The sequence below is a fragment of the Jaculus jaculus genome, chromosome 7 (genome assembly GCF_020740685.1).
Source record: "Jaculus jaculus isolate mJacJac1 chromosome 7, mJacJac1.mat.Y.cur, whole genome shotgun sequence".
NCBI lineage: Eukaryota > Metazoa > Chordata > Mammalia > Rodentia > Dipodidae > Jaculus > Jaculus jaculus.
The window spans coordinates 139,695,076-139,717,064 of NC_059108.1; the positions used below are offsets into that span (position 1 = coordinate 139,695,076).

Sequence of the window (21,989 nt, forward strand, 5' to 3'; positions counted from 1 at the left end):
TACATATGAATAATTTTGGGAAATCATTATATAGGGGTTTCCTTTTACCATTTTGTGAGTTGTTCATGAACAAAGACTGAGTTTTATTCATTTTGTGTGCTTTCTGTGTTCAGTGGTTATTAAATTTAATTATACTTTATTATTACTGTCAAAAGGGAAGGGAATATAACTGTTGTGAGAGCCAGGCATCCTATTATACACTTATCATATGTTAGCTCATATAATTCTCAATTTTATTAAGGTACAATATGGTATTATTTAAAATGCATATATTGTTTATATGCATTATTAGGAACATAATAATAAGGTGTTATTGGCTTTTCCATTTAACAGAAGAGAAAGCTGAGGTTCTGTTATATTAATCAAAGTGATGCAATAGTGATCTTGCCTGTGAAAATACCATACAACCATTCAGAGATTTCTTTAAAGTGATAAGGGCTTTTTTTTTAATCATTGAGTTAGACAGAGAAGGAATGATTAGGATACTTAATCATCACTTCAGAGAGGATCAACCACTTCTGAGAAAGCAGGAGTACTGTTCTCTAAAACAAACAGCCAAGCAAGGGCCAACAGAAGAGCCAGTAACCGGAAATTCAGCAGCTGCTCCTCTCCCTGGAGAGCAGACCTGTCACTGTCCACTCAGCACATGGAACAAAAGAAGGCATGAAAGCCTCCCACCCACCGCCAGGTGAGCCAGAAAGGCCCTGAAGAATGCAAGGGAGAAGGGGAGGGAGAAAGGTGGATCAGGAGGGGAGTGTGGAAGGAGGGAGGAGAGAAAGAGGAGAAACAAGAGAAAAGACAGAGAGCCTGTATATCCTCATATCTGTTTTCCCCGTTATTTCTGGAGAGAAGCTGAACAAAATAAGGAAGAGATCTGGAAAACTGACAAAAATCATTATTCTCCACAAATTGCTTTGACCTCCCCTAGGCAATGACTTTCACACAACCACAGGTCTAATGGCAGTTATTTCAACAGTAGCTGATTTCACTATTAAACAGGGACGTAGAGAACAAGATAATACAACTAAATCACTCTTGTAAATATTTAATACCACTGCCTTTCCTTTTCCCTTTTAACAAATCACTATCAAAGGCTAAGCACATAGTAGAAAACACATTTATTTATTCTATCCAGGGGAAAAAGCTTAGTGCTCATGCATTTCATTTATCTGGTTCTCCAAAATGACTTTGACACTTGAGAGCCCTTATGATGAAAACAGTTCAGAGGAAAGCAATTTTGTAACAATTTAAAGACTGATTTTGTGCCATGATCAACATTCCCTAAAGTTAACTCATAGAAGGATCCTAAACTCAACCCATCAGACTTGTGGCAGAACCATGAAAGCAGAAGTCATTTTAGAAAGAAAACAAAGGAATGATATTGCCCTAAGATATACTTTTTACTTGAGGGAAAAGGTTTAATTTTCCTTTTTTTTTTTTTTTTTTTTTTTTTGCAAATCACCAATTAAACAACTGCTTGAACTCCAATCCCTATCCTCATAGACATTGTGTGTGTGTGTGTGTGTGTGTGTGTGTGTATGCATGTGGATAGAGGTCAGAGGACAACCCAGGATGCCATTCCTCATGTGTCACCCCACTTTTCCCTTAGACAAGTTTTCTCATTGGCATGGATCTTGCAAGTAGACTCGACTGGCTGGCAAGCAAGCTTCAGAGATCTGCTTGTCTCTGTCTCCTCGGTACTAGGATTACAAGTGTGTGTCACCATGACCAGCTTTTTAAATGTGGTTCTGGGAATCAAATTCATGTCTTCATACTTCCAAGGCAAGTACTTTACCAACTAAGCTATCTCTCTAGACCAACTTCATACAATATCTTGTTTTAAAATTATTAACTTTATTTATTTAAGGGAGGAAAAGAGGCATATACACACAGAGAGACTAGGTATGTCAGGGCCTTCAGCCACTGCAAACAAACTCCAGATGCATGCACCACCCTGTGCATCTGGCTTACGTGAGTCATGGAGAATCGAACCTGGGCCCTTTGACTTCACAGGCAAGTGCCTTAACTGCTAAGCCATCTCTCCAGCCCAATCTTTCTGGCAGTTAATATGTGTCTGCTCTGATAAACTATCAACATGGGACACCATAAGGAAAAATAATGCGTATAAGCCTTTTTTTGAAACAAATTAACTAATGTCACTATCTTACTTCAGCGAAGACAAAATAGTCCACAAGGAAAATACATAAGAGATACAAAGCATCAGAAAACTCTAAAACTTAGCACCGCTTACTAACAACTTTGAGAGCTGGAGTTGGCTCAGCCAATTAAGGCCTCGGGGAGAAAACCTTAGTTTAGGAAGCTCACAGACTGCTGAATCTTTCTCATGCGGAATTATCAATACTGGCCACAACAGCCTGAGACACTTAGGAGTGAAGATGGCCAAGTCCTACTGACCACTTGGTGGAAGGAAGAAGAAAATTGTATTGTGAGTCAGAAAGCCTGGCCCATGTTCTGACTATGCCACAAATTGTAATCACCAGTGTGCCATGCACTTCACTCATGCCCTCTCAGCATGATTTTACCCACAGAATCGCAGTGGGATGAACTACAGGAATTCCACACTCTCCCTGCCTCTGAAATTACATGTTTCTGGGATCCAAGAAAACAAATCAACATTTTTTTAAAGTAACTGTAAACCAAATGTTTTTGTTTCCTTCATGGCTCATATAATTCCATCAAGCATATAAGGAAATCCAAGAGCCCTGTTTTTTTCACAAAAACAGCAAGGACATAAAGAACAAACAGATATTATCTGAAATTACTTTGTTTAACGTGGGAAAACTCTTGAAAAGGAAGAAGAAAATGGTGTCTCTCTCCGGAGACCTGCGCTGTCCGTGGTGCTGAATTCAGAAGCTAATCGTTCAGTGATTGTACAGGAGATGGATGGAGACAGATGAATAACAACATACACTACATCTGACTTAATGATGCCTATGATTTTGTGGACTAATTCTGTAATGCTATATAGTGTAGTTCTAATTTGCATAACATTGTCACCTGCATTGTATCAATTATTAACTCTACAGGATCTACCAAATAGGCATTTTACATAAGAAGGGCAAGAAGAATGAATAATATGCTTAAAGTTTGCAGATATGTTGAGTTATGCCAATGTTGCAAGATGCATTTATTATGGATGATGGTGCTCAGTGCTTGTAGAAGCTTATTACTAATGTTTGTTAGAGAAAAGTTCAAACATAAGCCTTGTGTGTGTGTGTGTGTGTGTTATCGCCACGGATCCTCATGTGATGCTTTTAAGTGCATAGTATCACTGTTTCCATTTTCCTCATTAATATAATGAGGCTGAACACTGTCGTGCAGCTTGTAAGTGTGAAATACATCATAAGGGCTGGAATCTCCCATATTTTCTCCTGTAGGGCCCTGAACTCATTGATCTTCACATTTATCTCTGTGTCCTTTTTACTCCACAGTTAGGACACTGTATTGGAATTATTCACACATCAGGACTGGGGAGATGGCTCAGTGAGTAAGGTGTGCTTGCTATACAAGTGTGAGGACCTTTGGATCCACAGGACCTACGTAAGTCCACTCATGACAGCTCACATCTGTACTCCAAGCACTCCTATGGTGAGATGGGTTGTGAAAGCAGAAGACTCCTCGAAAGATCATGGGCCAGCTAGCCTGGTGTACACAGGGGAGAAAGACAAAGAGATCCCACCTCAAACAAGGTAGAAGGTGAGGACTGACAGCCGAGGTTTCCTTCTGGCCTCTACATGCATGCTGTGGTATGTGCCCACACATGCACACACACACACACACACACACACACACAGAATTATTCACACTTGGCTATTGAGTGTTCAATGTTCAATAGCTACTTGGATTAGTGTAAACCTGGTATGCTCACCTTCACCCATAACAATTTTGAGCAAGTCACTTATAAAAGCCTATTATTGGTCATTTGGGGAAACAAGGAAAGTATACAACTACATCTCTATGGCCAGAAAAATAGCCCCCAGGCAAATGATCTGTTACAGATGGATCAATGTCAGCCACTTCACACTGAACACACAGCACATAAACAGGGCAAAGTCCTTAACAGTGAACCAGGAGAGCTCACAATCCCTTGCTAAACCAGTAATTTCTAAACAAAGTACAAGGCATTCTTACCAGGAAGCAATTCTTTCACCTACTTGTTCACTGTCTGGGGGGGGGGGGGGGGAAGCCATTCATAACCAAACAAACTCTCAGAGCTACAGAAAAAATGACCTTTGATACACAGTGAAAAAAAAATAACCAAAATGACTGTTAGCCTTCCCAAAATTTCAAAGAAAAACAGACTATATAAGAGCTCGGGGTAATTCTCTTATCTTATGCTGACATTAGCTCTTCTCACAGTTCAGCAGGCCATTATGAAGAGCATAGTTTATACACACTACATGGACACCCATTTAAGTGCTTAGGTAATGCAAACTGGAAGTGTATTAACAAGACTAGTGTCTAAAACTGCAATTGTTTAAACATCTGTGTTGTGCATTTTACCAGGAAGCAGTAATTTCCCCACTGAAACAAACCCATCTAAAAACCTAGTCCCAATCACACAGAAGATGTAGTTAAAAGCTTTCTTGAGTGATGCCAACCCCAAAGCTTCCTTCAAACTCTAAGGCATAGTAGACTTGGAAGGACTTTAGAATTATCCTGTCTAAAGCTCTTCAGCTGAACACTAGTTTCAGGTCTAACTATTCTTGTCCAAAATGAAAATTATGGATAAAAGATTCCATAAATATCTTTGAAAACTACATTTGTCATCTGAGAAGTACAGAACCTGCATCGTCGTCATAGCAAAGGCTCCCCAGAAGTCCTGCAGTTTAAAAAAAACAAAAACCGCTTTCAAGTGTTAGGTATGGAGCTCAATGGCATACTGCACACATAAGGTACTGGGTTCGATCCTAAGCACCACAAAAATTGCTCAATTTTTTTAAACCCATGCTTCTAGGACTTACCATTCTCAGTACTTATTTTTTCTCCTAAAAGATGTGCATTTCTCAAGTTTTTTTCACAACATAGCAATCGGACTGAACACACCGTACAAGATGAGAGATGACAAAATTCACTCTAAATTTCGCATGCACTGATATTTTTCCTGAGAGCTATTTAGAAACCAGAGGATATACTATTTAGAGGAACATAGCATAAGGGATATGGAGATGGCTCAGTGGGTAAAGGGTTTGCCATGAAAACATGAATACCTGAGTTCAGATCCCCAGCACCCACATGTGAACAACAAATTGACCCTGCATAAAAAGCAAGGTGGAAGGTGAGGACCAACACGCAAGGTTGCTCTGACATCTGCACGCATGCCATGGCATCTGTGCTGCCATATTTGCACACACAAATGCATAGGCACACATCCACAAGCACACACAGAAAAGAAATGTAACACTTAAAACTTCTCCAGTCGAGAAGTAAATTATTAGGCTAAGTATACCTAGACTAACTTGTGAAATAAATGGCAATATATTATTGAGTTCAATACTTCCCATGAACACTTACAGCATTGAGATCAGATTCACAGATACCACTAATAACTGGAATGTTTGCTTTTCAATGGAGATTCCAGGCATTTAGCAACTCCTAAAAGTGATAAAGAATAACTGATTACAGTAACAAATCCAGTTAAAATATTTCAAGACAATGGGTTGATTTTCCTACATTAGTTTGTTCATTATAAATACATTTTATTTTGAAATACTCTACATATCATATTTGAGGTTTCCGACTTATTTTCTGATAGTATCAAACCAAAGTTCTAACTCTCATTTCAATAATGGATCTACAGGTATTTGCAAGGCACAGTCATTAGTTTATCCTTAAATAAACAGTGTGATTGTCAGACAGCTAGCTGCAAGCAAGACTCCTTTCCAAATGCTCACTCCAGATGCATCCAGGCCCACCTACACTCTATTCACCTAATAACCTGGGCCAGTGAGAAGAACAAGATCATCCTAAGAAGTCAAATAACAGGAAGAAAGAAAGAAAGAAAAAGAGAGAGAGAAAGAGAAAGGAAGGAAGGAAGGAAGGAAGGAAGGAAGGAAGGAAGGAAGGAAGGAAGGAAGGAAGGAAGAAAGAAAGGAAGAGAGCGAGAAAAGGAAGGAAGGAAGGTAGGAAGGAAGGAAGGAAGGAAGGAAAAGACAGTATGCTATGCAGGCTTTTCACTTAAAAGGGCTCCAGAGTGCAGGCCTGGATTCTCTTTCAGTTCTGTTGTCGCTCTGCTCCATTACCATAAAGCTTAGGAAATGAGCTATTACACACCACCATCCCTTGTAGCTGCTATTACAGAAAATCACACACTCACAAAACAGCATTAATTGTCAGAATTAGCAACCATTTAAAAGGCAGCTGTTCTTTCACTCTCAAATAGGCTCCAAATTTCAGGTTTTCTCCTGCTCAGTCTATTCCTCTTACGCATGCACACACATATGCACACATAATGGGGCTTTCGTTAATTTTTTAAACTACATCAAAACACTCAAGAAAATATGTTTATTAAGGAAAAAATTTCACCACAGTACTTGCCATCATGGCTACAATTGGCTGGAAAGGTCCCAGCCTACATGTAAATGGTCTCCAGAGCCCCAGGTGGAAAGCCTTTGTTTTGTGTGGGCTGGGAGGAAAAAAAGAGCAGTATCTCTTTAAGAGTCAACAGTAAATTAACTTGCCCATAAGAGTGAAATAATTAGCAGTTAGTAGCTTATTAAAAGGATGGCAAAGGCCAAGCTGCCATCTGGGATCTCCAGTTTCTTGTGATTGCTATTGTGTCAAGATGTGCAAGTTGCATTAGCTTTCATGTCACCATGGCCACTTTTACTTTACATGTAAATTTTAATGAAAGACGCAGCACTTTTAAAATCAGACATCCATCAGAAAGCATTATTAGTCTGGCGTTTTACAAAACATATGGTCTTTTCCACCTCTGCTATTCTACTCACTACTAAATGTCTTAGGGAAAAAAAAGGAAACCCCAATGATATCAATTAGATATGCTCTTTGTGAAAAGGGAAACCTAAGCTTCATCAAAGACAGGGCAAAACTGCCTCACAAGAGCACAACACGATTGCCTCTGTTTACACACAGCAAAACCACCATGTCTCTGTCTCTTGCAAGATTCATCATTAAACAAAGCTAAAGCAAGCAAAGCCCTCCAATGATAGTCACATGAATGCACACAGTGTTGGAGAGAGAATAAACATATATAAGGAAAGCAAAAAAACAACATGATAGCAACTGAATAGGTGATGGACACATCTATGTCCTAGCCTGTACAGTGCTTACATAGGCATATATAGGTTTTTTGTGTTTTTTTTTTTAAAAAAAAAAAAAAAACCTTTGGGCTGCTGGGCATGGTGGTACATGCATTTAATCCCAGCACTTGGGAGGCAGAGGTAGGAGAATTGCCATGAGTTCAAGGCCACCCTGAGACTACACAGTGAAATTTCAGGTCAGCCTAGGCTAAAGTAAGAACCTACCTCAAAAAAAAAAAAAACTTTTGGCTTGTACACTTAAAGGCATTCATATTGTATATGCTACCCACCAATAAAGATAAGTAATAAACAAAAAAATCCCTACATGTTCACACACAGAGCATATTCTCTCTTCTGAGTCTGAGAATTTAAAGTGTGGGGGAGTAGACTAACTGAATGATTACCTAACATTTTCTCTTAAAATAAGAAATTAATATTAAAAACTGTAGTGAGTTGGAAACAGAATATGGTTAAGCCTTTTGCCTTAGAAGTAGTTAAAAGCTGTTTACAAACTCCCACTGGCTGCCTTGTCCCATGGACTCGGCACCTAGCAGATCACTATTTGCCAACAATATTTGCTGAATGTTCAGAAAACGATACTTTTCTAACGTTGAAAAAGAGACTACTAAATTCAGATGCATACCACCCTGGAACATATTGTTTTCAGTACTCCAACATATGGAAGCTTCATAGGAGAACATATATGAACATGGTCCTATCAATACATGTTTGGACAGATTGTACCTATACCCAGACACACAGACCCTGCCCCACACAGCTGAGAACTAGATCACAGAAGAAGCCCAAGTACATAAAGAAATGCACTGTGCTAGCCTTCTTATCAATATTTTTTTTCTATCAGGCAATTCCTCTGAGTTTACAAATGAAATATATCATAAAGATAATATAATGTAACTCAAGATATCCTTTATCTACAAGTACTATAAAAGCCAAGTTCACTTGTGAATAGATTAAGTGTTGAAAATCATATATTATATATCTACCAACTTGACCTGTTAAGCAAAGAACTATACAAATAACTCCTTCCTCATGCTTAAAGCAAAAGCAGTTTTGTGATATATTATGCATGTACATATCATAAATATATGCACAGATATATACACAGAAGAAGATAAAGTTTGACAGTAACCAATAAGCCCAAATTGATCATTAAGGAAAGGAAACAGACACACTGCTTATAAATCTGTGAAATAGTTTATTTTATGTACTGCCAACTGGAATTTAACAAAAAACATTCTACTGGAACATTGTACCTTTTATTACTAAATCTACTTGTTCACATTTACAGATTTTAAAATCTCAAAAAATCAACTGGGCAAAAATAATGTCTGCAATATTCAACAAAAACTTCTAAACATATATACACACAGAAAGAAAGAAAGAAAACCTTACTTTTCATATATTTAAAGTGCCATTTTAAAGTCATCACTGCAAAAACACAGAACTTCTAAAAAACAAACATGTTACCTTTTATGTTTAAAATAAGTCTATTTTCTCATAAAGATATTCAAAACCTTACCAGAAAAATAAGAAAAAAAAAACACATGGAAATTGTGCTTCTTGAGGGAAAATAAAAGTGATTTTATTCATTGTTAAGAGGACAAATCAATGGATGAGAGATGGATGAGACAAGAGTTGGAGATACAATATGTCCCCCATTTTATTATAACTAGGTATTTATAGAGCAGAGATGAGTTTATTTTCATAACTAGTAACTCATTACATTTGCTAATTTGCATAAACAGTTGGCTATAGAGGCAATAACTAACTTGCAGGGTTCACAGGCCCTAGCAACTTTGTTGGTTGTTTCCTAGCTTTCTCTACCTCCTCCTGTACATACCCATTCCAAAAACAAAAAACAAAACAAAAAACAGCTTCCCCTGACGACATATGGATAAGGTTCTCTGGCAGTAGCTCCAAACAGAAAATCAAGTGCCCTTCCCTTCCACTACTCACATTCAGCAAAAAATCTTGGAGAAATATTTTACTCCATCTTTCTTCTCCAGTCAAAGATCAAAACCCTTCTGGCTCTTCGATTAGCTCATCCAGTAAGCACCATGGACACCTATGAGTGTGTGCTCATACTTCTCTCGAGGGTCAGCATGATGTTAGGCACTGGTGCATTTTATCACATACATGTTTCCACTATCTTGAAGCCCTGGTGACAAGGTGCTTTCATTCTTGCATGACAGCAATGGGCTGTGGCAGAGCAGATGCTGTTGCCTATATGTCCCAGCTTGCCACAGTCCTCACAACATTTTGTTCCTTCCTGCACCTCGCTATACTCTTTTATATCCATCAGGTCTATGGCAGCATTTGAACCTGTAACTTCTGCTCCAAGTTCAATGTGAAAGGAAACTATTTGATCATCTATCTCAAAATGGATGAAAGAAAGAGAAAGGAAGGCATATGGACACCCAACACCTGGCCAGAAGCCAAAGTCCCAAAGGTGGAAAATCCTAGTATATAAAGAACTTCTCTGGTCAGCAGCTTCTGGGGAAAAAAAAACACACTTGCTTTTGGCCACATGCTGCCTGTGGCCTCCTGAATGCAGTGGCTGTCATTCTACCCAGTTTTGTAGATGGAGTCTCACACTTCTCACCACTTCAGGCTTACTAATTTCATCACTGGGTTTTAAAGAATGACTTATCTGAGGCATATCTATTCTCTTCTCTGACAAGCCCACACCACGGGCCAGTGTGGTGTGGTAATACAGCCTTGAACATTTAGGGCAGCCCTCACCCTTCAGCATCTTCCACGAAGGACTGAAGAGATCCCTGCTCTGGCCATCCATCATGCTTAGTGCAGGGCGACCTGACTAATAGGACCCCAAGCCTCATTTCTGTTTGCCAGCAACCAGGAGTACAACGTCTGGCAGACCCACAAAGCTGAGACCTCCAAAGACATTAAGAAATAGCTAAAGGGGCTGGAGGGATGACTTAGTGGTTAAGGCGTTTGCCTGCAAAGCCAAAGGACCCAGGTTCGATGCCCCAGGACCCACATTAGCCAGATGCACAAGGGGGTACTCGCATCTGGAGTTCGTTTGCAGTGGCTGAAGGCCCTGGTGAACCCATTCTCTCTCTATCTCTGTCGTCCTCTGTCAAATAAATAAAAATAAAATATTTTCACAAAAAAAGAGAACAGAAGTAGCTAAAGATATTCAGAAAGAGGGCAGAGCATAAATCAAAGCCCAGAGGCAGAAACAAGCCACGTGGATTCTCATGAAGGACACTGGGGACTTTAGGAGCCTGGCAGGTGGGTGGAGGTGACAGTGGGTAACGGGTTATACTATGAGAGCATCAGGCAGGGAAGGCACCTTGACAATGACACGAGAGCGTCCACTGAAAGCTTTGGGCAGATGAGCTACATGATCCGATTTAATTTTAATTTTGCTTTATTTTCACTTTTAGAAAGATGACTGACAGCAGGATCAGAAGGATTAGAGCTCGTGCACCCTTCCACATGCAGCACACTGATGAAAATACATTTGGACATTAACAAACACAAACATTTATCTTTAACAAACCTACCTTCTAGAGGCGAGGAGTGGCCCAGTTCCCAACTAAGTGTAATATAAATGATTAGAGAGCCACATGGAGGGAGAGCTCAAATCTGCAGGGAGGACTCTGGGATAGCATAAAGTAGGAGAAGAATCCTGGGTCTGATTTTAGTCAGCGGGCGATAGGAGAGGTGAGAGAAAAGAGAGCCAGCAAAACAAGGAGACAAGGAGAGTCAATCAAGGTGATGGGGTGACCTGTTTGATTGACGCAGTGATTTTGCATCTAAGATCAGAGAAGGTTAAGTTAGGAAGATGGTTTTGCAGGTGGGGGTGGCTAACCCCGCCTCTTAGGTAGTGAACATCAGACACCATACAGTTCTGAACTGCTCAGCAGGCAGGAAGAGAACGGCAGCGGCGAGGAGACAAACCAGGAGAGAACAACGCGCCAAGTGCTCACCAGCACCTGATTGAGGATGTGGACAGTACAGACACAGGAGACATTGAGGAGCAGAATCACAGAGAACTTTGTCTGCTGACCACCTTGGGAGAGACTGGCTCAGGAAGGAGGAGGATAGACAGTAGCTCTTTTTGTCAAGGTTGGGTGGTGAAGGGTTTGGCCATTCAAAAAGGAAACTGGTTTGTAGACAAATGACACTTTGAACATATGGAGGTGACAGTCCTAGGTGACATTTATATGGACATGTGGTACAGTAAATGTAAGGTGGCAGGCTGGAACTTAAGACAGATAAGCACCTAAGAGGCAGCTGGGAGGCAAGTGTATCGAGGTCATCCTTGGATCATAGAGAGGCATTTCTCAGCAGTGGTCAGGGGCTCTGCTTTTGGGTTTGATCCTCACTTGGTACCCCACCTAAGTCACGTATGTCTCTGAGCCTTGTCATTCTTAACTGTAAACTAGGCTACTGTTACCATCTGCCATGCAGCAGAGTTGTATTCGGTGTGATAGGCCCTCAGAGCACTTGGCACACTGCCTGGCACACAGGGGCACCCGTCAGCATTCACAGCCGCCTGTCATTGTGTCAGTAATGGCCCAAAGAAAGAAAGGTACCATCTAGGAAAATCTAAAAGCACCCCTATTTTAAGGGATGTTACTGGGGATTTGAGAAAGAGAAGAAAAGATAAGACAGAAAACAGGAAGGGAAAGGAGAGAAGAGAGACGGAGCCATGTGACACAGGCCCTATATACTAGAGAAGCCTGGTGGGTAGAGAGACAAGTTACAATGTTACATGCTTCCAAAAGGCTGAGTTCTGGGCAGTCCAGGAGCTAGCAGAGGTGTATCCAGAATCATCCCTGTAATCATCATTCCTTGGTCCCCTTCTTCTTTGCCTACCCACCCCCTTTCAGAAGGCACCAATTCAGCAATGGATAAGAGTTCCTCATGACAGAAGCCAGAGAGGAAGAGCCCACCCAGAATTAGCATGAAAGGAACAGGCAATTGACAAAGCCTAAAGTGGAAAGGGCTGAATTGCTTCCAAGACAACCACATGTAATTTTTTTTTTTAACTCCAAAACTTGGAAAAACTCAAATGAGAGATGGCCAGGTGACTGGGCTAGTCCTCAAATAAGCATTTTAAGTTAAATTGTCATTCACTTCTTTCCTCTTCCACATTCTCATGGCAGAATTTAAATGCCCTACTTTCATAATTTGCCAATTTTTGAAGGTAACAGGAGCACACAGCTATACCAGGACAGGAGCCAGGGAGTTGAGGAGGAAGAGAGGAGAACCGGATACAGATATATATGTATAATTTATCGATTAACCTCTCCCTTCACCCCCACACAGCTAATGCAATGTGAGCAGGCCAGCCAGGTTCTCTGGACTCAAATCTGACAGTTCTGATTAGGTCTGGATGAGTGAGGTATGATTCCTTGCAGGTTATGGCAGAGCATCACAATCCACCCCTCAGCACCTCTCCTCCTCCCTGCCCACCCTGGCAAGGGCTGGCGCTGCTCACTGAAATCCCATATTACCATTTTTCTCTTCTTCCTTCCTGTGTCAGACATTGTGATGCCTGCAGCCTTCCATGCATGCCCAGCCCCACCCTCACAGAGTGTCACTCCCAGGCAAAACAGTCCAACTCCAACATATACAGGACTTACAGGATGGAAGAAAAGAGGACAATAACCAAATGTTCCCCAAATTCCACACTATGATAAATTTTCAGGAAGTTCTCCAACTATGTCCCTTTTCTGTTATCTTCCCCTTACCAATGTTACCCCAAATGCAGTTATGCCTAAGTAAAAATAATAATGGTACATCATTTCCTACCTCCTCTATGCTATCCACATACTTTACTAGGAGGTGATCTTAGAAAACTCTAAACTGGAGTGAATCACACATCCACAATGCATGTCCACACCCAGAGGGCCTGGCTCCCATTAAACACAGTCCAACATACATGTAACGTTCACCTTGGATTTAGAGGGTGGCAGGCCAACTCAGAACCAGCCCCAATACTGAACACAAATCATCGTACTGAAGGGAAAGGATAGAAACAGCTCTGTCACATTTCTAGGAATTGTTAAGAGCATTAAGTTCTAATCTGCCCTGTGTTCATCAGAATCAACAATTCCCCTCTCGTGCACGAATAATTCAGGAGGCAGAGTGACAGTTAAAGCCATAATAGAAAACAATGTGACCTCTACCTTTACTTCTACCTACAGAAAGGAAGTGGAAGGTCCAGTTAAGAGGAAGCAGCGTGGTGGTCACCAAGGAGGCCGCAGAGAGAATGAGAGAAAGAGTGAGCATCAGTACACTCTGGGTACATGGAGACGTAACATACATAACAAAACCCACAAGAGACAGTAACAGGGGGCAGCACAAAGCAATCACATGATTGGGACACTTAAGCAGCAAACACTGGGGCCAGCCAGGCTGTTTCCATTGGTCTCACGCTGAAGCTTCATCCCATTCAGTGTTTCCCAATCCGATCCTTAAAAATCATGACAAAGTCAGCATGCATGCAAAAGCATCGCACAGCAACATGGATGTAAAAGTGCACGCATATAATCCATCTTGAAAATTGCTTAGGGAAAGTCTCAGAGGAGCTGGGGAGGTCTCTGGTATTTTCCCAGCATTCATGTGAGTCATGAGGACCAAGAGTGTAACACGCATGTACAGGGGATGCACATACAACATACATAAACATTGGCACACATATTTATGGGAATAAAAAATAAATCTTGGAGGCTCTGTAGGACCCAGACACAAGCCCCTATCATTGGTGGGCAGGACTGAGGAGAAGGCAGGGTATCACAGCAGGCAGCAGAGTAGTGGATTTCAAGGTAGTCATCAGGAGGATGAGAATGGATGAGGAGAAGATGGAAAAGAATGAGGGAAGAAGACTTCAGTCAAAGGATTTTCTTAAAAGACTAGCAACTTAAAAAATATTAGCAGCACCATCACCCAGAAGAATTTGGCATCTTTTTCTTGAAAAGCTCGGTAAGGAGGAATTCCCTTTCATTCCTCTGGAAGAAATATGAGGTATTCTCCTAGAGCCAATTTGTGTCTGAATACTTTACAAATATGCATCTGGGCACAGGGTAAGGTATGTGCTATTTAATGTGTGGCCAAAGGCAATTCTTCTTCCTCCAAGGAAACCAAAAGTTTCCGCAACTGGTTTTCACACTACAATGCCACATCAGTGTGTCTGAAATAAGCTGTGCTACCCTTCCTATCTACCCCACTCTGCCCTCTGAACACAGCAATGGGAAATACTTGGAGAAATCCTGAAGGGTAGCCAGGAGCACAAATGTCTAGACAACATAGGGGCAGGGGCTCTGTCATCTAGCCCCAGGGCTTGCTTTGCTAGTATAACTTGTACCAAGGTTGGACCATCAAATTCTAGCAATTCACCATGCCTGGTTCCTCTGCCTTCATAGAAAAGAGCTTAGTTCTCAAACTACCCAGATACAGGGTCGACAGCAGGCCCATCTCTCACTCATATTCACTTCATGCTACTTGTGGGGGATACCTGCTCCCCTCACTCATTCACAGGAAAAGACAGGCTTCAGTCCCGCCTCTTCAGAAGCCTCATCTAACATGGGGGATCCCACCTGACAGACTCCTTTTGCATCTATTCTTAGATATCTGCTCTCCACCAAACCACCTCTGCCCTGAATTGCTGGAATCCATACCATGAATCTTGGCTCATGCTGTAGGTTGCATTTTGAAAACTGGCTTCTCCTTACCATTTCAGGATGCCTTCAACACTAAACTGCCTCAAACTTTGGTGGCCTCTTGATCTCATGGTACCTCTCTCACCCTCTTATACCCAAACCATCTGACAGGTCCATATAAGAGAGTAGAGGAAGAAAAGTGGCATCAAAGCTGTCATATTGTCTCCGGAAGACCAAGGAAGCAGGGACACATGAAAGAATCTTTTCCTGTTTTTTATCCTCCAAAAGAAGCAATGCATCCATGTGTATTTTGAGAAGAAAAAGACAAGAGAAATTAAAGAACAGTCTTTGGGTGACAAGGCAAGGCAGGTAGGCCAATTTTGCAATCATCCCAAGGCATGGAAGAAACACAATAGTAGCAATTGAACAGTGAAGGGAAAAGACAATTTTAAGTGGGCTCAGGTCTCAAATCCTGATTTGAGCTGATAATATGAATTTTTTTTTTTATTTAGGATTAAAAGGCTTCATTTGCAGCCTACCCCCATGCTTAGCAGAGCTGAATCTCCTGCACAGTTCACTCCCTGCATATTTGAATATTTTAGGTTGCAGATGCTGGATTTACAGATCTTTATATGCAGTTTTCTTCAGGGTGTATAATGAGTTAGAATCCTGCCATGAGGACATTAGCATGTTCTTTTGGTGACTTTATTTGCTTTTATATAAAACTGAAAACAGTCAAACCCCCAAGGGTTTCCTTTGACCAGGGAGGACAGAGCATCATTACAATGGGTGATGGAATGGAGGGGGAGACAAACAGCAAACCTTGACCCACAGTGAAGTTCAGGGAGAAACCTTGTTCCTCGCTCCCAAAGCTGGGGCCCAGCAGGGGCCTGAGGGGGAGCAGGAGGAAGTTAGCCGCCTGGTTGCTCCAAAATGAGCTTCATTCACCCCCATTATCGACGCGTCACGCCTTGTTTCATGCTTCCCTCTTGGAGGCAGCCCAGCAGGGCCAGTGCCCGGATGACAAATGGCAGTGGAGGATGGAGAAGCCAGGGTAGAAGGGTGTGGGGGGCACCATAATGCATCAGGAAAGGATCTTCCCCATCCACAGCAAGACAGCCCTGCTCACTCAGGAGGCCTGCAAGCGAGGAGACTCTGAGTGACCAGCCAAAAACAAGCAGTTCAGCATCTGCAGACCACAGCACAAAGCACCTACCTTGTTCACTCATCATGAGGTGGGAGAGGCCTGAGGAAGGAGAAGAGAAAAGGAGAAAGGGTGAGGGGAAAAGAGAGAATACACAGTTAAAATCTCAAATGCAAAGCAAAATTCTCTTAACTCTAGAGTAGGAGGAAACGTGGCGAGGGCAGAAGCACATGCTCTGGCATGCATCATACCCCCAACCCCAGTCTCCTTGCCAAGGGGCAAGAGGCTGGCTCTGCTTGTCTCTAAAAGACAAGCTTTTGTTTGCCGACTAATTTCAGCAGCTTTTCTTTTCCCATTGTTCTGCACAATCCAGTCCATAGGATTTGTGATAGATCTACTAAGATTAGGTCTCTGGGAAAGAGACTTAGGTGTCAGGTAAAGGTTTCTTTCTTTCAAATTAGTTGCAAGAGTAATACATGTTCACTGCAAAAACGAGGAAACTCAAAAGATAAGACAAGAAAACATAATCAGTTATCATGCCACCATCCAGAGAGTACCATGCTCTTTTTTGTGTATGTGTTGTTTTCTAGATAAATGGGATCATATCAAACATACTGGATAACTTCTACTTGTAAGAGGTGCTCAGACAACTTCAAAGTGTTTCTCTTTTCATTCATGCCTTAATATAGTGATAACCACACCCCTGCCCCTACTTCCTCTGTTTTTCTAGAAAAATCCCCCATCAGGGAGGCTCAGTTCAGCACTGAATGGGTTAAAGAAGATTCCATACTTCATACGGCAAAGTCCCAGTAAACAAGTAGCTGAAGCCCTGGATATGTCTTTAGGGAAGGTAAACGGGATTCTTTAGGGCCCATTATTGCAAGGAAAGCATAAGCTTTGATAAATCTAGTCATAGGAAAGAATTCCAACCAGTCACCAGCTGCACCACATCTTTTATTCTTGTACTGCTTCTATTATTCTTGGAGATATTTTACAAAATCCAGATCACACCCGAGAACTTTACTTGAGGCAAAATTCAGGGATATAGAGGATTAATAAAGGAGAAAAACTCTAAAGTATGGAAATCTCCCAATGTTTTTGGAGATTACTAGAGATTTAGAAAAGTAATCATAGGCAAAATGTAGGTCAAGCAACTGACTTTTAAAAGATCAGTGATATATTAAATGCATAGATACATGTGTCATAAATGTCATAGACACTATTTTTAAACAAATTTCATTAAACTATAATGATATTTTAAATGCTCAGGTCCTGGATTTCATTGGTCTAAGGCCAGAATTAATATTGGCAGAAGAATGGAATCTACTGAAGCAAGTCATTCTCATTATTTGCCTTGTGCAAAATATATATATATATATTGCCTTTCTAGAGAAAGAGGAGGAAAAACCTTGGATTTGTGGAAGAGAAACTTACACAGAAATAAGCATCCCTACAATATCTGAGATTTCTGGGCCAAGTTGAGGCCATCAGCAGCATAGTCAAGAGTACAAAGGGGAAGGGATAAAGAGCAGGCAGCCGGGGTCTGTGTGAAGGGTGATGGGAAAGAACAGATATGAGTTCAATAGCCAACCATTCACAGAGAATTTTCAACTTTAGGACATGGGAATAAGAAAGACCAAAAAGATACCTCAGAATAAAATATGGTGGTAATAAAAGAAAGAGAAAAACTTTCTCCATTTGAGATTCCAGATGTTCGTCAGGTATAGGAGAAGGTACAGGTAGGAGAGCTACAAATAGCCATCTGATCCATTTTTTTTTTTTTTTAATTTAGCAAGTAAAGGATAAACAGGACACTGGTAATAAGGGAAACCCAGGCCCTGGAGAAACTCTCAGTGGGGCTTCCGTTAATGCACCTCACAAAACACATGAAAAATAAAGATGTAGTGCTCCAACCAGACATTCTGAATTCAAATTATGGGGAGGAGTTGGGGCAGGATCTGAAATTTAAATAAGTTTGATTCCCAAGCTCCCTGAAACACAAGAGCTACCCCTTTAGAGTGGCATCTAAATCAATTTTTGGTAAATTAAACTGTATGATAAATGCAGTAAGAGGAATTGGATATTTAATGGAACCCTGCAGTGGTTCCTTTGGTGAAAGGAAGAATCCTTTTAAAATGCAAATAACCCACCACCTGTGTTTTTAAAATTCAAATATGTACTTATCGGGTTTTATTAAGCTGCCTACACAGTTGTAGTATTGCCACTCAAGTAAAAATGTTCATCTTCTTCAAGTTATAAAACCTTAAATAGAAGAATCAAGCCAGGAATACAGATCTGGGACTCTAATGTCAAAATGTTGGTACTGTAGACAATAAAACGAAATGGACAGGAACCAGGGTGACATGAAGCAGGATGTCAGAAGAGGAGAACTGTGTCATCATGAGATGGCCTGAGTTATTTTGCCTCATGTTGAAGAAGAATTTCACTCCATGTACAAGAGCACCACATCAGTATCTTTTCTTATACACACCTATCAACACAGTGAATAGAGTTAAGAGCCCGAGACCAAGAATTCCAGAGGATTATGGTCTATGGTCTATTCTGAAATTCTGGTTTTCTTCCTTTTACCCCAAAACGTTCCTACTTGATGCTAACAGCCTTTTCCCCAGGCCCCAACAGAAATCCAAGCACCTAGTGCATTCTGGGTAATGTAGGCTGGATAAGTAGCAGGGATACAAGTAAGTAGTACACAGCATCCCTGGCTTCCAGGATTTAGCATCTAGCTGCAAAGGGGATCTGTATGTTTCTATTCACACAAGCAGACGTGTGTCATAGGTACCGCTACCTCACAAAAGAATAGGCGCTAAAATTAAGGACTACAGAGCTCGATTTCAATTCTACTTGCTACCTTCTTCTACCTTTTGACCTGAAGAAAGTTGCTGACCACTCCTGGACTTTGATAACAATGACCACTTCTTACATTTGTTTTAAGAATTAATAAATTAAATTTGTAAGTCTGCGCTTTCACATGTTAAGAGTTATATGAAGGCTATGGTTATTCATATTGCACTTTGAAAATATATTAGCACAGGGCAACATCTATACATTTGGTGCTATACAGTAGGTACTCAATATATGGCTGATAATTGAATGAGAAATGAATGGGTATTTGCTAAGTGTCATGTGATAAATCCAGACAATAAAGCCAATAGGAACTAAGAGAAGGGTGCTGAGTACTCAGAAAAGGTTCCTGATGACAGCAGGAGATGGCACAGTAATTCAAACCACTTGCTGCTTAAGCATGGGGGCCTCTCAGAACAGAAAGTGCCAAGTTCAGTTCCCCAGAACTCATATTTTTAAAAGCGATGTGTGAGGCACTGTAACCTTAGCTAGCAGGAGAATCACTGGGGCATGATGACAAAAAGCAACAGATCCAGGCTGAGGGAAAAACCCCATCTCAAATAAAGAAATACAAAGATGAACATGAAGACACCTGACATTCTGCTCTGTGTGCACACATGGAATTCGCCCATCTGTATACACATGTGTATGCACCCCACATCACACACAAACCTCACATCACACACACACACACACACCCCACATACACACACACAAACACACACACACGTGTGTGTGTGCAAAAACATTTTAGAAAATTGCTCAAGATTTAGGAATATTCGAAAATACCATAACTAAAAGTTGTTTTTTGTTTTTTATTTTAAGATTTAGGAATAGTAGATATTCTAGGTGGCACCATCAGCTTCTAGGACCATGCATATATTTACAAGTACTTCTCTGTTAAGCTTTCCAAGAGCAAGTGCAGTTGCAGGTACCTAGTAGGTATGTAATAGCATGCTATAGAAATAAAAGACTTGACAGATATAAATAATTTCTATAACAAAGATAATTCCGAGGATCTAGGCATGGGAGCCTGAATTTTCAAGGCTCAGGAAAATGGACTTGGCCTTTACAAGAGAGACATTGAGGGTTTGTGGGCAAGCAGATGACCCAGGAAAGCATGATGTTGAAGAAGATTGCTTTGGCAATAGTGTGGACAGGATAGATTAGAGGGAAAGAAACAAAGGCAGAAAGCTCAGTCACAGGCAAAGGGTCCAAATGAGTATCATGGTAGCAGTAAGGAAAAGGGAGTAAAAGGACTCGGCAGGCTTTGACAATGAACTTGATATTTCCGGAAAAAGTGAATGGGAGGTGGAGGGAAACAATGTTAGAATAGGAAGATAGGATGAAGTGAGGATATGGATTTAGAGTATACAGACAAGGAGTTCTTTGTCTTCTAGGCATGAAACAGTTGAAGTTATATAACTTTTAACATGTAAAGGCATAGGACCAGTGTGTATGTGTGTGACGTGGGGTGCGTGCACATGTGTGTACAGATGGGTGAACTCCATGTGTGCACACAGAGGAGAATGCCAGCACCACCCTGTGCATCTTGCTTACATGGGTACTAGGGAGTTGAACCAGCAAGCAAAAATGTCCAGGTTTAATACTGTAGGGCAGTGGTCTAAGAGGGTGTCAGGCTGAATGTGAGGACTGACACATCCCCTGTGTGACAACTATGTAAATAAAGGAAGTCTAAAAGAAAAGGGGCATGGTGTGTTTCTGTTTAACCTGGAAAGAGCAAGTTGGTAGTGAATAGTTTTCAAGTACATTTAGCATTGAAGAATTCTAATTACATTTTCAAAAATAGAACTATATAGTTTTCCAACGTGGTTATAGATAATAATGCTCAACAAGATCTTCTCTGGGAAGAACATAGTTAGCAGGAAAGGAACAGAGAGCTATACTGGATATGCATTATGTGTAAGTTGATAAGAAGTGGTTAAGGTGAAAAGGAGCTCTTTGGTCAACCTCAGCAGCAGAAGGGTCAAGATGCACATAGAAAAGCAGTGACTCCCATTACCACCCCCACCAGACCACACTGCCAGCCCTAAGGCCAGGACCCTGGCTGGGCTTGAAGTTTGGCATTTATTCCGGACCTAATATTTCAGGGTGGTCAAAAAGCATGAGTTGAGCCAAGGGCTTGTGGCAGCAGAGGGTCTTCAGAACATCCTCCAAAATAATCTAATCACAGACTTTGTATTTGAGCAGATAATTATGACTCAAAAGTCAACTATATAAAAATTCACCTAAGAGTAGGTAGGGAACAGAAGCTGACCTTCAAGGACCCTTTGATAAGCAAGAAATTAAGAATAGCCAATATAGAGGCTGGTCATGAAGGGTCAGGCCTATAACCCAGGACTCAGGAAGCTCATCCTTGATGCACAGTAAGCTCCCAAGACCATGCAAGTATTTGCAAGTACTTCTGCCAGGATAGATTTCAGACAGAACCATAATGCTTTTTAGACACTAATCACAAAAGGAGAACTGAACATCTTCTCTCTCTGATGTCATACTATTACCAAGTGTCACCCTGGCTAGATCCCAACACAGTCACTGATACCACAGAGGCCATCTTCCTTTCTTCCGTGTGCTTTTTTATGCCTATGTGTTAGTGATGCACCGATTCCCATGGTACATACAAAATGAAGAAAAGGCCACGAATTGGTAAGGCATATAAACTTAAAATCACCTTAGAACACACTGGAAATCATATGTAAAATACATGCAAAGTATACATGTGGTTCCCTAAACTACAGTCCACCCTTTGGGAAAAGCCCTCGTGGAGGTAGCTGCTTTTGCAACTTGGGAAAATAAAAGTGGCTCTAGGAACACAAAGTCAATGCTAAGCAGCTGTGGCCATCAAGAAGCCTGTGGTGAGAATGACTAATACAGAAAACAAAGGCCAGTGGCTGAATCCGGCACAAGGAAGATGTAACATTTCAGGCAGGCCAGAACTCGAAGCCCCCCATCTTTTAAGCTAATGCAGTCTCCCTCTTAAAATGGTGATCTCCCATCTACCTCTGACAGTTCAATCCATCC

General features: G+C 41.1%; 1 protein-coding gene across 28 annotated transcripts in view; it reads right to left on the reverse strand.

The window, feature by feature from the left end:
- Nrxn3 (neurexin 3) overlaps window positions 1-21,989 on the reverse strand; it is a 1,695,425-nt gene that overhangs the window by 1,546,148 nt on the left and 127,288 nt on the right. For 22 of the 28 annotated variants that reach the window (XM_045154246.1, XM_045154226.1, XM_045154223.1 and 19 more), the window contains exon 4: window positions 16,158-16,187. The exons of the other annotated variants lie outside the window; for them this stretch is intronic. In XM_045154246.1, the coding sequence (XP_045010181.1) occupies window positions 16,158-16,187 (30 nt within the window). The remainder of the gene's footprint in view (window positions 1-16,157; window positions 16,188-21,989) is intronic. 28 annotated transcript variants of the gene reach the window in all.